This window comes from Clarias gariepinus, unplaced genomic scaffold (assembly GCF_024256425.1).
Source record: "Clarias gariepinus isolate MV-2021 ecotype Netherlands unplaced genomic scaffold, CGAR_prim_01v2 scaffold_37, whole genome shotgun sequence".
In the NCBI taxonomy this organism is placed as follows: domain Eukaryota; kingdom Metazoa; phylum Chordata; class Actinopteri; order Siluriformes; family Clariidae; genus Clarias; species Clarias gariepinus.
This window is the reverse complement of record NW_026521004.1, coordinates 100,001-112,500: the sequence shown is the minus strand read 5'-3', so window position 1 is coordinate 112,500 and position 12,500 is coordinate 100,001. Positions and strand designations below refer to the sequence as shown.

The 12,500-nt window shown below is 40.6% G+C and overlaps 1 protein-coding gene across 2 annotated transcripts in view; it reads right to left on the bottom strand.

Annotated features, from left to right (window-relative positions):
• Positions 1-12,500, bottom strand: part of kif1c (kinesin family member 1C) — a 36,604-nt gene that overhangs the window by 18,191 nt on the left and 5,913 nt on the right. For both annotated transcript variants that reach the window (XM_053490950.1, XM_053490951.1), the window contains exons 3-7: positions 4,241-4,317; positions 3,741-3,920; positions 2,732-2,797; positions 2,467-2,645; positions 517-628 (exon numbers count right to left, since the gene is read on the bottom strand). In XM_053490950.1, the coding sequence (XP_053346925.1) occupies positions 517-628; positions 2,467-2,645; positions 2,732-2,797; positions 3,741-3,920; positions 4,241-4,317 (614 nt within the window). The remainder of the gene's footprint in view (positions 1-516; positions 629-2,466; positions 2,646-2,731; positions 2,798-3,740; positions 3,921-4,240; positions 4,318-12,500) is intronic.

Here is a 12,500-nt window from a genome sequence, read left to right as displayed (position 1 = left end):
TAAAGTGAAACCGTCCCCAGACACCAGATGCATCCCAAAGAGATCTTCAACCAAAAAAGGGGCACCAGGCTGCCAGGTCCAGAGGGCAGAGAGAGTCTGGATCACTGGCAGCACAGGAACGACATGTGACATATTAACGATACCGTTTCTATAGTAACAGCTCAATCAGAGGGATGGATATAGTGGGAAAAGTGTTGTTTGACCAAAGTAAACCCATAATTGTTAAAGTGGTTTAAGGTAGCCCTGATGGAAGGAGTCTCCAGTGTCAGTGGGTTTAACAGTCACTGTGCTGTGTAAAGTTTCTCAGGACAGACGCTTTTACATTCCTATGTAAATTAAAAATCTGTGCTTTTTGAGAAACAGAGAAATGATTAAGAAAATGAGAGAAAAAAAGAAGGAAAATCTGTTTAGGGGAAAACTCGTATAGTGAATTTATTTAAATTAGTTTGACTATATTTTAATATTTGGCTGAAAGTGTGTGTGTGGGGGGGTTCTGTCGGTCATGTCCACACACACCTTCTCTGTGTTGAGGTTGGTCATCTGGTCGTGGCGTCTTTGTGTAAACAGAATGGTGAAGACGGCATGAGAGCGGCTGCTCGTCTCGTTCATGTTGGTCGCAGCCACCGTCCTGGAAACAGATTTGTTTAGATGTTTTTCTGTTGTTGTTGTTTTTTAGATGTTTTTAACACTACACCCCATCACACCACACTGTTCTACACGACACTAAATCAAAATCGACACTAATCGATAAAATTTTTGGTAGAATACTCGATTACTCAAATATATTCGATAGCTACACCCCTATTACAATAAACACCTACATTATAATATAAAACATATGTAATGGTAAAAGGTAGGGTAAGGTTTATTTTTTAAATGCATACAGCATTTTATCAAAAATAAATATTGTCATTATTCACAATACAAGGAATAGCTGGGAGTTGACTGAGATGAGTTAAGTGCATTACAGTGTCATAGATTCTTATTTTAAAGCCTTTTTGTCAGATACAAAAAGGAAAAAAAAAAGGTATTTTAAATGACTAAGTATCGGAAAAATTAAGGCACACTGTTATGCGCTAAAATGCCTCCCTACCACGGATTTAATCCCCCCCCCCCCCCCGCCCAACCATATCGCTATCAAATATTATATTAGAACAGAAATTCATAGGTTTATGATTTACAAATTGCACCAAATGAATTTAATTATAAAATAAGCAATATAAAAAAACGACATGTATAGAGAAAAATATAAATTATATATTTTTTTCATATACAACATGTATATTTTATATTTTATATATGTAATTTTCCATTGAAAACAATATTTATTTAGTGTAAATAATTTTGTATTACATGAAAAACCCCGGCAAAATAAATGTGCCACAAAATAAACATTATATGAGAATTTGTATTCTGTGTCTTAATTTTCGTGTATTAATTTGTCACGTGCCCAGGGTTAATTATAATACTTATAATATATTTGATAATAATAATAAAGTGGGAGCCACCAAATTCCAATCCGTGGTTCTACACCTCAGGCATAACATAAGCGTAAATAAGGATGTAAATTGAGCTTATGGGCAAAGCACACACATGCGCGCGCACACACACACACACACACACACCCCTACAATAAATAAGGAACTAGTAGTGACGAATGCATAATTACAAATAATGAAAGCTTTCTCAATTCTTTACACTTAATACCACACACACACACACACACACATGCATGCACTTGCGCGCGCGCGCGCACACACACACACACACACACACACACACACACACACACACACACACACACACCATTGATTGAAATCATTGCTGCTACTCAGGAATGTCTAACGTTTCCTGTTTCTCCTCCCACTACCTCAACTCATACCTCATTATTACAAAAGTACTGAAAGGTGTTACATTGTTGTGTTTGTCACTCTGTAGCTTTTATTTGCACATTTGCACTTTGGTGTCTGTTGTCTATTGTTGTCTCTTTTTTGAATAAAACTCTAAGTTTTAGGTTAACTTAAAAATAAAAAATGTAAATCTGTTATATCTGAGCTAGTCAGCTAATGAGGTCCTTTTATGTACTTAGCTGGTTCCGGTAAAGTTGTGTTGTAATTTATGTTGTTCATGTATGTAGCACCTCGGTCCTGGAGCAACGTTGTTTTGTTTCACTGTGTACTGAACTCTATATGGTTGGAATGACAATAAAGGCGTACAGTACATCATTACAGTGCCTTGCAAAAGTATTTTTTGCATATTTGTCACAATTAAATGATTCAGATCATTAAACAACTTTGGAAAAAAATCAGAAAGGGGCCAAATACTTTTTTTCACAGCACTCTATGCAGTATATTGTGTATTGTAGTAATATCCTCTGATGGAGTGGTATAGGCCTCGTCTATACTGATCGATTGACTGGTGTGTGTGTGTGTGTGTGTGTGTGTGTGTGTGTGTGTGTGTGGATACCGGGCCTTGTTGCCGCAGTCCATCAGATCAGCGATGTCGCTGTAACAGGTGACTGCCATCTTGGACAGGTCCTCTACATATGGCCCCATGATGGGGTGCTCTCTGACCCTCAGAGGGCCTCTACACTTAGGGTTCAGCAAGTCCCTCACGCGCTCACAGTAAATCTCCATATACGACACCTACACACACAAACACACATTATGTAACTGTAATCCTAGGCTCTGATTGGTCAGGAGGTGCTGATTCTGTCTCTGCACACACTCACCTCCACTGAGTAGGACAGGTCAGGGTCGCTGTTTTCTGCGGTTCGTTTGAACAAGTCTTCACAGAGCTGGCAGAAGAAACAGACAACACACACGGTGAGCTGTGACAGTGTGTTGTACAGCATGAGTGTTTTCTCCATTACTTCACAGAGACTGTCGCTGCCACCCTCTGTGATTATCACCTCCCTGTTAAATTATTTTTCTATGTTAAATTTTAAACACTACCCCTCTACAGCGGCCCTGAATCACACACTGGTGCAGTTAGTGGGATTAAATTCCATTGCAGGTCAAATTTCCATGGAAGAGTAAACAGTTGGAGCATGCTGAAGACAGAGGAACATTCCTGTGTCTAATCAGATTTACACAGAACACGAGACTTGAGCCATGAGTGGTAGTGCACTAGAAAGGAATCAGAGAAAAGGGGCAAACACGCAAATGAGACAGTAAGCATGCAAGTGTGTATGTGAGCAAATAAGTAAGAGTGCAAGTACACAAGAGAGCAAGTGAGCTAATGTGCAAGTGAGAAAGGAAGCAAGTGCACTAGCAAGTAAGTGAGAAAGGGAGAGTGCAGATACACAAGAGAACAGGAGAGCAAGTGACTAAGCAAGTAAGCAGGCTAGTAAGTGGGTAGGAAAGCAAGTGGGTAAGTGAACCAATGAGTACAGTAAGTAAGAGTGTAGATACACAAAGGAACAAGAGCAAGTAAGCTAGTGATTAAGTATGTAAGTAGGCTAATAAATAGACTAATAAACAAGTCAACTAGTGAGAAAGTTAGAGTGCAGATACACAATAGAGCAAGTAAGAGTGTAAGGGACCTAGTAGAAGAGTAAGTAAATTAGTAAGTGAGCATGCAAGTATTTAAGTATGTATGTAAGGTAATCACTGAGCAAGTAGACATGGGATTGAGTAAGCAAGTATTCAAATAAGTACACAATAAATCAATCAAGACAGTAAATAGGTAAATAAACAGATAAGTAAATAAATGTGTGTGTGTGTCTCTCTCTCTCTCACCTGTGGGATGATGCCCTGCTGCTCGGGCTCCTGCTTGCCCATCATGGTGTAGGATTTTCCCGCTCCGGTTTGGCCGTATGCAAATATGCAGACGTTGTAGCCTTCGAACGCGTGAAGCAGCATTTCCTCTCCGATGTCCAAATACACCTGCCTCTGAGATGCAAAGCACGGGTCCTCCTCCTAACACAACGCAAATGAGGTAATCATTAGGGTAATCATTGGGCTGTGTGGATCATAATCAGTCATCATAATAAACCTGTGTTTTCTATATTTTCATGTAAAGGTTGACAAAAAAAAGTTGCTGTGCAATAACTAAAGCTGTGACACTGATCATCCAGTCAGGACATTTTTCTGTGTGTGTGTGTGTGTGTGTGTGTGTGTGTGTGTGTGTGTGTGTGTGTGTGTGAGAGAGAGAGAGAGAGTGTGTATTATCAGTGCTCTCGGTCAATAAAACCACAAATTGCAGGTGTGTAAGAGTGTGTACTGGAAGAGAGACTCACTGTGCTGTGTGACCAGTAGGAGTAATCGAACGTGAAGCTCTTGGGCGTGTCTTTGGGCTGTTTGGGGTTAACGATGCCTGAAACACAAACAATTAAACCTTAATTAATGGAAACAAGAACAAAGAGTTTCTTCTGTTTTATAAATATATTCTTAAAATAAAGCTAATTTATCTTAGAATCTTTTTTTTTCCGGAGAGCTGTGCGTCATAAAATTGTGAAAGCTGCAGTTGTCACCACACCTCTGTGCCCATTCGATTCATGCAGAAATCCTCTATCACGAATTTAAACCAGATTCAACATTTTTTTCCCCCCCAACTGTGTTAAAATTATAAATTATATTTATATTTTGAATTTTATCCCTCATCTTTATCCAACAGCTTCACAACAGAATTTAACAAGAGTAATTAAATGTAGCCCGCTCATCATAACATGAGTTCTCACTTTAAAACCAAGCGCAACATTTAAACAATACAAAATAACTTCACACACTAGAGTTAACATTTAACTTTAATTAAACACAAAGCTAAACTGTTAACACCACTGTTAGCACCACATATCTCTGTCATTCGCCATAATTATTATTTCTTAACAAAATAATTCACTCCTACCACATGGGTCACCAGTGTGGAAATAGCGCCACCTATAGGATTATAAGGAAATGGAGATGTTTTACCTCCTGAAATGTGTCTGGTCTTGAGCGCGTATTGAGCAGGTGAGGTCATGTGCGGCTTTTAACATGTGGTTCAAAACTAATTAGTGCACGCGTGTTGTGAGACTGGTGAAAGCATACAGTAAGCGATGAGTCGGTTTTGAGCCTCATTCGCTCAGAGGAGAAAAAGTCTGATCGGAGGCTTTTATCACGGTGACTTGAAATCGCAATGTGTCACCCATAAGGTTCAGAATGCCGTGTCTGATCAAACTGAAAACCAGCCGATTCCAGACGATTGAACGGTGCTTTTCTATTATAAACATAATAAATCATTAAGACAGCGATCTGGAGTCAGTGTGGTGATACATGAATGGGCACACAAAAGAATCACGGTCCATAGCAGAATCGATTGTTCTACGATAAAGGAGTGAGGGAGTAAAGGAGTAAGCGACTGAGCAAGTCAGCGTATGAACACAAGTCAATAATGCTGTAACTTATTGTTTTATAAATCTTTTGGGGATTTTTCCCTGATTTTCTCCTCAATTTTTCCCTGATTGTCTCCTCAATTTAGTCAAATCCAATTCCTCCCCGTCACTAGAGGGCTCCCACACTAAGGATACTACTGCCACTCAGTCAGGAGGGCCAAAGACTATCACGTTTCCTCCGAACCACGTGATGACAGTCACACAGATATTTTTTCGTCTCATCCCACCGATAAGTTACAGCATCACTCAGGAATCGAAACTCGCAATCTCCAAATGATAGGTTGAGCACTTTACCACTCCGCCTAAACCCATGGTTCTCAAAGTGTGGGGCGCGTCCCACTAGTGGGGAATACAGACATGACAGGTGGGGCGCAATGAACGGGAGGGAATTAGTGGAAAATAATAGGAAAGTACCTATTTTAATTTATGCTTTTCTTTATTGACTATAAAGATCGGACACTCGAAACTAAACAATCACACGCAAAGAAATGGATCATTAATACAAGTAAATTAAAATAACATCAGAGAAAAAGTGGAACCATAGTGCAACAATAACGGTTTAAAGGGGTCATATAGCCCTACATGCACTTTTTTAAGCTGTTTGGACTGAACTGTGTGTTAGTAAAATGCGTACACAACCACTCCACGATGATAAAGAGCCGCCCAGTGGTTTTCTTTTCATTTATTACAATAACATGCCCCTTCTGAAATCAGGCCAATTGCAAATGCCTGTCACTGCCACACCACAAGAGGCCGCTCCTACACTAGTTGATTGACACTGGTGTTTTAGCAAAGACCCGCCCAGTGTTAACTTACACTCTCATAAAACATGGTTATGGCTTCTTCTCTATGTACATTTGTCTCTATATAATCCCTAATCGCCCATTTATAATAAACATTAAGGTGATTGTCTAGTTGCAAACTGTGTACGTAGTCGGAAAACTATATTATGCTTACCTTTGTAACGTTAGATGGTTTATAACGATGTTTGTCGAAGATTAAGAAGTCCTGTAAACACATCAGTAAACACATCGCGTCCGTATCTCTCTCAGTAAGTTTCTCTGCAGCGTAACAGCCCGTTAATTCATGCCCATGCAGTGATGAGAAAGACAAATCAAGTCGATGCATGTCCATTTTTTTAATTTCTGTGTTGTCAGGCGATATTACAAACTTCTGCGTAGGTTCCGTACTTAAATCAAACCAAAAACTACTGAAGAAAACAGGCTCAGGCTCTATATTCCAGCGTTTTCCAGTTTGGACTGCATTACCCACAAAGCACTGCGCTGTGGGCAATGCTTTGTGGGTAATGCAGTCCAAAGCATTGCCTGCACTGCACTACACTCCCGTGGCTATACCCCACGTGTGTTGTGAAGACACGCCCCACAGAACTGTGGGGGGGGGGGGGTGCTGGGGGCTCAGCAGAGAGCATAAGCATTTAAGGGAACATGTACTGAAATAGGTTGCTCAGAACAGAGCTAGTTTTTACCAGTTAAAAGTAGTTTTTTTTTTTGCACAACCATTGAGAATTTTTAATTAAATATATTACAAACTTTTCATTAGGACCCTAAAGATCATATTAACATTTAATGAAAAATGTTTCTGGATGATCCCTTTAACAACAATATATATAGAAACATTCGGTATTATATATGTAATTTCATTTATTCAAATGTGTATGCTGATGTTTCTGTATTTTTGTTAAAAATTTATATTTTATCAGGCAGTACTAGTCATAGAGAGAGAATATTTTATCTGGCATTTCTAGTTTCCAGTGCGGCAACAAAGTTGCTTTTTGATCCTTCAGGCACTGAACAGAAGGGAAGATCAAAATCGTTCTACGCTTTTTGTTAGTGTGCGGCGTTTTTGCGATGATCCCTAAATCATTCGTTGCACTGTAGAGAATAATGATGTTTATGCTTTTAAACCTGTATAACTTAAGGCGGATAGAGCTGAAAGACAATGTAGAGAGGAAATATATTTGGGTATCTTATTCACGGGTTTATTTACGCAGCTATTGACTTCGGAGGTGCGAATATCCCACTAACTTTACCACCGTCACAAACCGGGTCAGTAGCGTACTGTATGTAGTGAGCGTAATAACGTCAATGGATACATTTGTTACATGGACCACAAAAAAGCAGGTGATTCAGCATCATCAGCCTAATCAACCAAAAATCCAGCCAAAAGGAAAACATGATGCGCTTGGATTCATGGTGAGGGCAGAGGAGAGACCAAAGGTGAATCCCAATTCTACCCCTTACCCCTACACTTAGCCCTACCCCTCCGTTTGGCGCGTTCACGTGAAGGGGTAGGGGTGTCTCATTTCTCTTTTGGTTGGAGGGGTAGGGCTAAGGGGAAGGGCCAGATAGCCCTCGAAACGAAGATTTTTCGGGACCTCACTTCAAACGAAGGGCTAACGAAATTTTCAAGATGGCCGCTCACTCGAGCAAGCAGACCCGTAAATTTAACGATTTTTTGCCATTAATAAGGATTTTTATGACAAGTTTTTATTATACGTATATTAATTTTAGTCTTGTGTTTGTGTTTATGGTGATGTTTTGTAAAAAAACGTTTGCAAAAAAACCGCTAAAGTTTGCTAGCGGATAGCGCCGATTGCGCAATATTACAAAAATATATTTTTATGTCATATACACTTTACTACATGCTACAAACAAATATGAAAGTTCAGTAGCACGGCAGTTTGCCGAGCTTTTGATAACGCATTGTTTGTTTTGCTTACGGCCATACTGTATGTGTACATGTAAATGAACGGATACGTATGATGACGTATAACAGTGTTGTAGTGGTGTCCCATTTCTTAGGGGAAATATTTTAACCCTTCCCCTTTCCACTTCGTTTTAAGGGACAAGGGGAAGGGGCGAGGGGTAGGGGAAGGGGTAGGGGAAGGGGTAAGGGGTAGAATTGGGATTGGGCTCAAGTGTGTGTTTTGGGTCTTAAACCCAAACCCACACTCTCACACACACACACTCTCACACACACACACTCTCACACTAGGGCTGGGCGATATGGCAAAAAAAAAAAATCTTTTTTTTTTCAAAAAGTTTGGCCGATTCACGATTTCGATTTCGATTTTTTTTTAATGTGTAACTAGTCAACTTAAAACATTACAACAACATGACTGAAGTAACATTCTCTTTATAAGTAACTTGAAAAACCATCTGGTTAAGGAACATTGTATTTTTAATGGCCATGCCATAAATTGGTCAACAAGGTGTAAATAAATGTAAAAAACAAAAATACTCGAGTTAAATATCTTTGCAGTAGATTTAAATGAAATATGAAAGTAAATATTGTGCAATTTAAATAAAAAATCTAATTCTTCTGAATATATAGTTAGAAAATAACCATTTTAACCAATGTAAACATTACATCAGTGAACTCAAAAAAGTTAAGCAAATTTACACCAGTAAATAATAATAAAATAATAGAACTTTGTAGACCATCGTGCAAACATAAAGCACGTTGTTGATAAGCCACATGTAGATGTTCTTTACAGGTTTCTTGAGAGGAAGACCAGTCTGTCTACTGTTTCAGGCTTTAGAGATGCTCTGTGACAGGTTATAATGTTTTCACCTGCACTGAACACCCTCTCAGAAGGGGCACTGGTTGCAGGAATACAGAGGTATTTTTTTGCAAGTTTGCTGAGCCTGAGGAAGATTGCCTCATTAGTCTTCCACCATTGAAGTGGGTCTGTGTCTGAATCTACATCAGGAGACATCAAATAGGCTGTCATCTCGGCATTGACTTTGTCTTCCTCTGATTGAAGGAAGACAAAGTCTTCCTCTTGGCCCCAAAGCCTTCCTCTTGGCCCCAGCTTCTGTTCTTTGTTCTTCCTGCTCCACGTCCTGAGTCATCTGAACTGTTGTCTCAAGATTTTTGTCTGGCAACAAAGACGTCAGCTCTTTAACAACTTTTTGCTTGATTCCCTCTAACTTGTCATGTTTGATGTAAGTTGTACGGAACCTGGGATCCATCAGAGAAGCTACGTCGAGGAGTTCATCTGTGACAGGGTCGCTGTAATCGCTGTTGAGGTACTGCAGTATTGTGCTTTTGATACATTTTGTTAAATCTGTGTCATCGTCTTGTGCTTGTAGAATGCTACTGTTAAAGAGATGGAGCACTGGTTTGAGGTACGAGACACTTACATATGCTTCACCTGACAATGCATCAGTGAACTCTTGCAGAGGGCTTACAGCTTTATTTATGGATTCCATGACATCGATGTCTTGCCACGTTGGAACAAGCTGCCGAGTTTTTTTATCAGAGCCAAGAACCCGAGCTATGGCTTTCTCCTGTTCTAAAACACGCTCGATCATCTTTTGTCTTGAACCCCACCTGGTGGGGGTCTCTGTAATAAGTTGATGAGAAGGTAGGCCGAGCTCAGCCTGTGCACGGTCAACTCTGTGGTCTTTCACACCATGTTCTGTTAAAACAAAGCAACAAAAAATAGATTTGAAATAGCAGTTCACTGTACTTTGACAGAAATATTGTGAAGAGCTTCCTCCTTCATAACATGAATTTATAACCAACAAACTTATAATATGTGATTGGCACTGTTATTACAAAAGCAAAACATAATAATAATAATAATAATAATAATAATAAATCATAATTTCATTTATTAATGAAATAATATCTGAATATTATTGATTAAATTATTAATCATACTTACCAATGGCATTGTGAAGACGATGTCCAAAGCACTGAAGATGGGTCCACTCGTTTATCTTCATTGCTTTGTTCATGTTCGTTCCACTGTCAGTGGTCACGCAGACCGGTCGATCCTCCACAAGCTTCCAAGACGCCAGCGCATCTTTAAGCCCATGACCAATTATTTCCCCACTATGATTGTCAGGAAAATAACACGTCTGAAGGCAAAAACTTCGCAGTTTCCATTCTGCGTCAACGTAATGGGCTGTAAGGCTCATGTAAGGCTGAAGAGTACGACTACTCCACAAGTCAGTCGTCGTAGAAAAAAAAGATGCCTTTTTAAGCTGCTCCGCTACTTTTTCACGTGTTTCAGTGTACATTCGGGGAATAGCTACGTCTTTAAAATATTTGCGGCTCGGCAACTTGTATCTTGGATCAGCAGTGTGTAGCATTTTTATGAACCCTTGCTTTTCGATGGTGTATATGGGAACCATGTCCTTAGCGATATGAAACGCCACAGCATCGGTCATTTCTTTCCATCGGGGCGCCTTTTTATCATATGGAACGGAAGTGGAAAATGATACCGCTAATGACATCTGCCGTTTTGCAATTTTAGGTGGACCTTTTGCACTTGGACATAGCTTGTCTTCATCTCTTAACTTTGAGCATTCTTCCCATTCAACTTGGTGCCTTTGTCGCAAATGTTGGAATAAATTAGTGGTGCTGCCACTGCCGGTTGCAACTGACTTTCTGCATATTTTGCATTTGACAAAGGTTTGTTCGACGTCTGACCTCTCAAATCCGAACCATTTCCAAACCACAGAGGAAACGTTACTACCTTTCTTTGGCACAAGGTCATTCTGACGTGAAGAGCCGTCCATCTTTATGTTGTCTCTGTACTAGCCGACTACGTTGCTTCATAGAGTGCTCTACTCTCCAAGTGAGCGGTTAATTAGGCGCGCCATCATGTGGTCGGACATGCCTGTTAATTATTCTGCCATTGATGCAATTACAATGTATGTAATATTTTTATTTTAAAAAATCGCGATACCTCGATTTAAGAAAAAATTTAATCGTCTTAAAACGCAAATTCGAATTAATCGAAAAAATCTAAAGAATCGCCCAGCCCTATCTCACACGCGCGCACACTCTCACACGCGCGCACACTCTCACACGCGCGCACACTCTCACACGCGCGCACACTCTCACACGCGCGCACACTCTCACACGCGCGCACACTCTCACACGCACACAAATACACACGCATACAAATACACACACACATACTCACACACACATACTCCAGCAGCATAGCGAGCAGAGCTAGCATTCCTGTTAACTGTCTGACAGGGGTTCATCCTCAACCTCTGTCTCTCGCTGTCTGTCTCTCTCTCTCTCTCGCTGTCTGTCTCTCTCTCTCTCTCTCGCTGTCTGTCTCTCTCTCTCTCTCTCGCTGTCTGTCTCTCTCTCTCTCTCGCTGTCTGTCTCTCTCTCTCTCTCTCGCTGTCTGTCTCTCTCTCTCTCGCTGTCTGTCTCTCTCTCTCTCTCTCGCTGTCTGTCTCTCTCTCTCTCTCTCGCTGTCTGTCTCTCTCTCTCTCTCTCGCTGTCTGTCTCTCTCTCTCTCTCTCGCTGTCTGTCTCTCTCTCTCTCTCTCTCGCTGTCTGTCTCTCTCTCTCTCTCTCGCTGTCTGTCTCTCTCTCTCTCGCTGTCTGTCTCTCTCTCTCTCTCTCGCTGTCTGTCTCTCTCCCTGACTCACTCAAAGATCTCAGACCAGTGTGTAAATCCCTCTGTATAACAGTGAAGGAAAGAACACACGGAGAGAGAGAGAGAGAGAGAGAGAGGGAGGGGTAGTCTGCAGGAAGAGGAGAAAGAAGCGCAGCAGGGTAACAACGCAACAGTCCCAAACTTTGGGCTTAATCACTGGAGAGCAAACAGAGTGCCAGCTTCATAGATTCTTTAAATAGAGATGGGGGGGGGGGGGGGTTGGGAAAGATCCAGCAATAAGAACAGAAGAGAAAGTGAAGAATGGTGAGCAGGGAGAAGGAAAAAGAGTGAGACGGTGAGAGGGAACACACACAAACATACAGACATGCCTGTGGAAAAATGGTGGAAGAGCTGAGTAAGAGCAAGAGAATGTAGCGCATTGTGGTTGGAAGCTCAGCACACAAATAGCACAGCGGCTCCACTCATGCTAACACTAATGCAGCAACACTACAAACTGGCGGCGTGTTACTTTTAAATGCTAAGAGTTATTTAGAAAACTGCATCAACTGGTCAGTTAGGCAGCACGGTGCCCCGTGTGTTAGGACTGAATTATTACATGCTAAATTCACTTAGAATTTAGGAACAATATATAAAGAAAAAATAAAATGTATAATATTGATTTGGAATATTTATAGAAACGTGATTTTAAAAGAATCACAAGACAGACTGTAACGGCACCTGGGTATCTTGA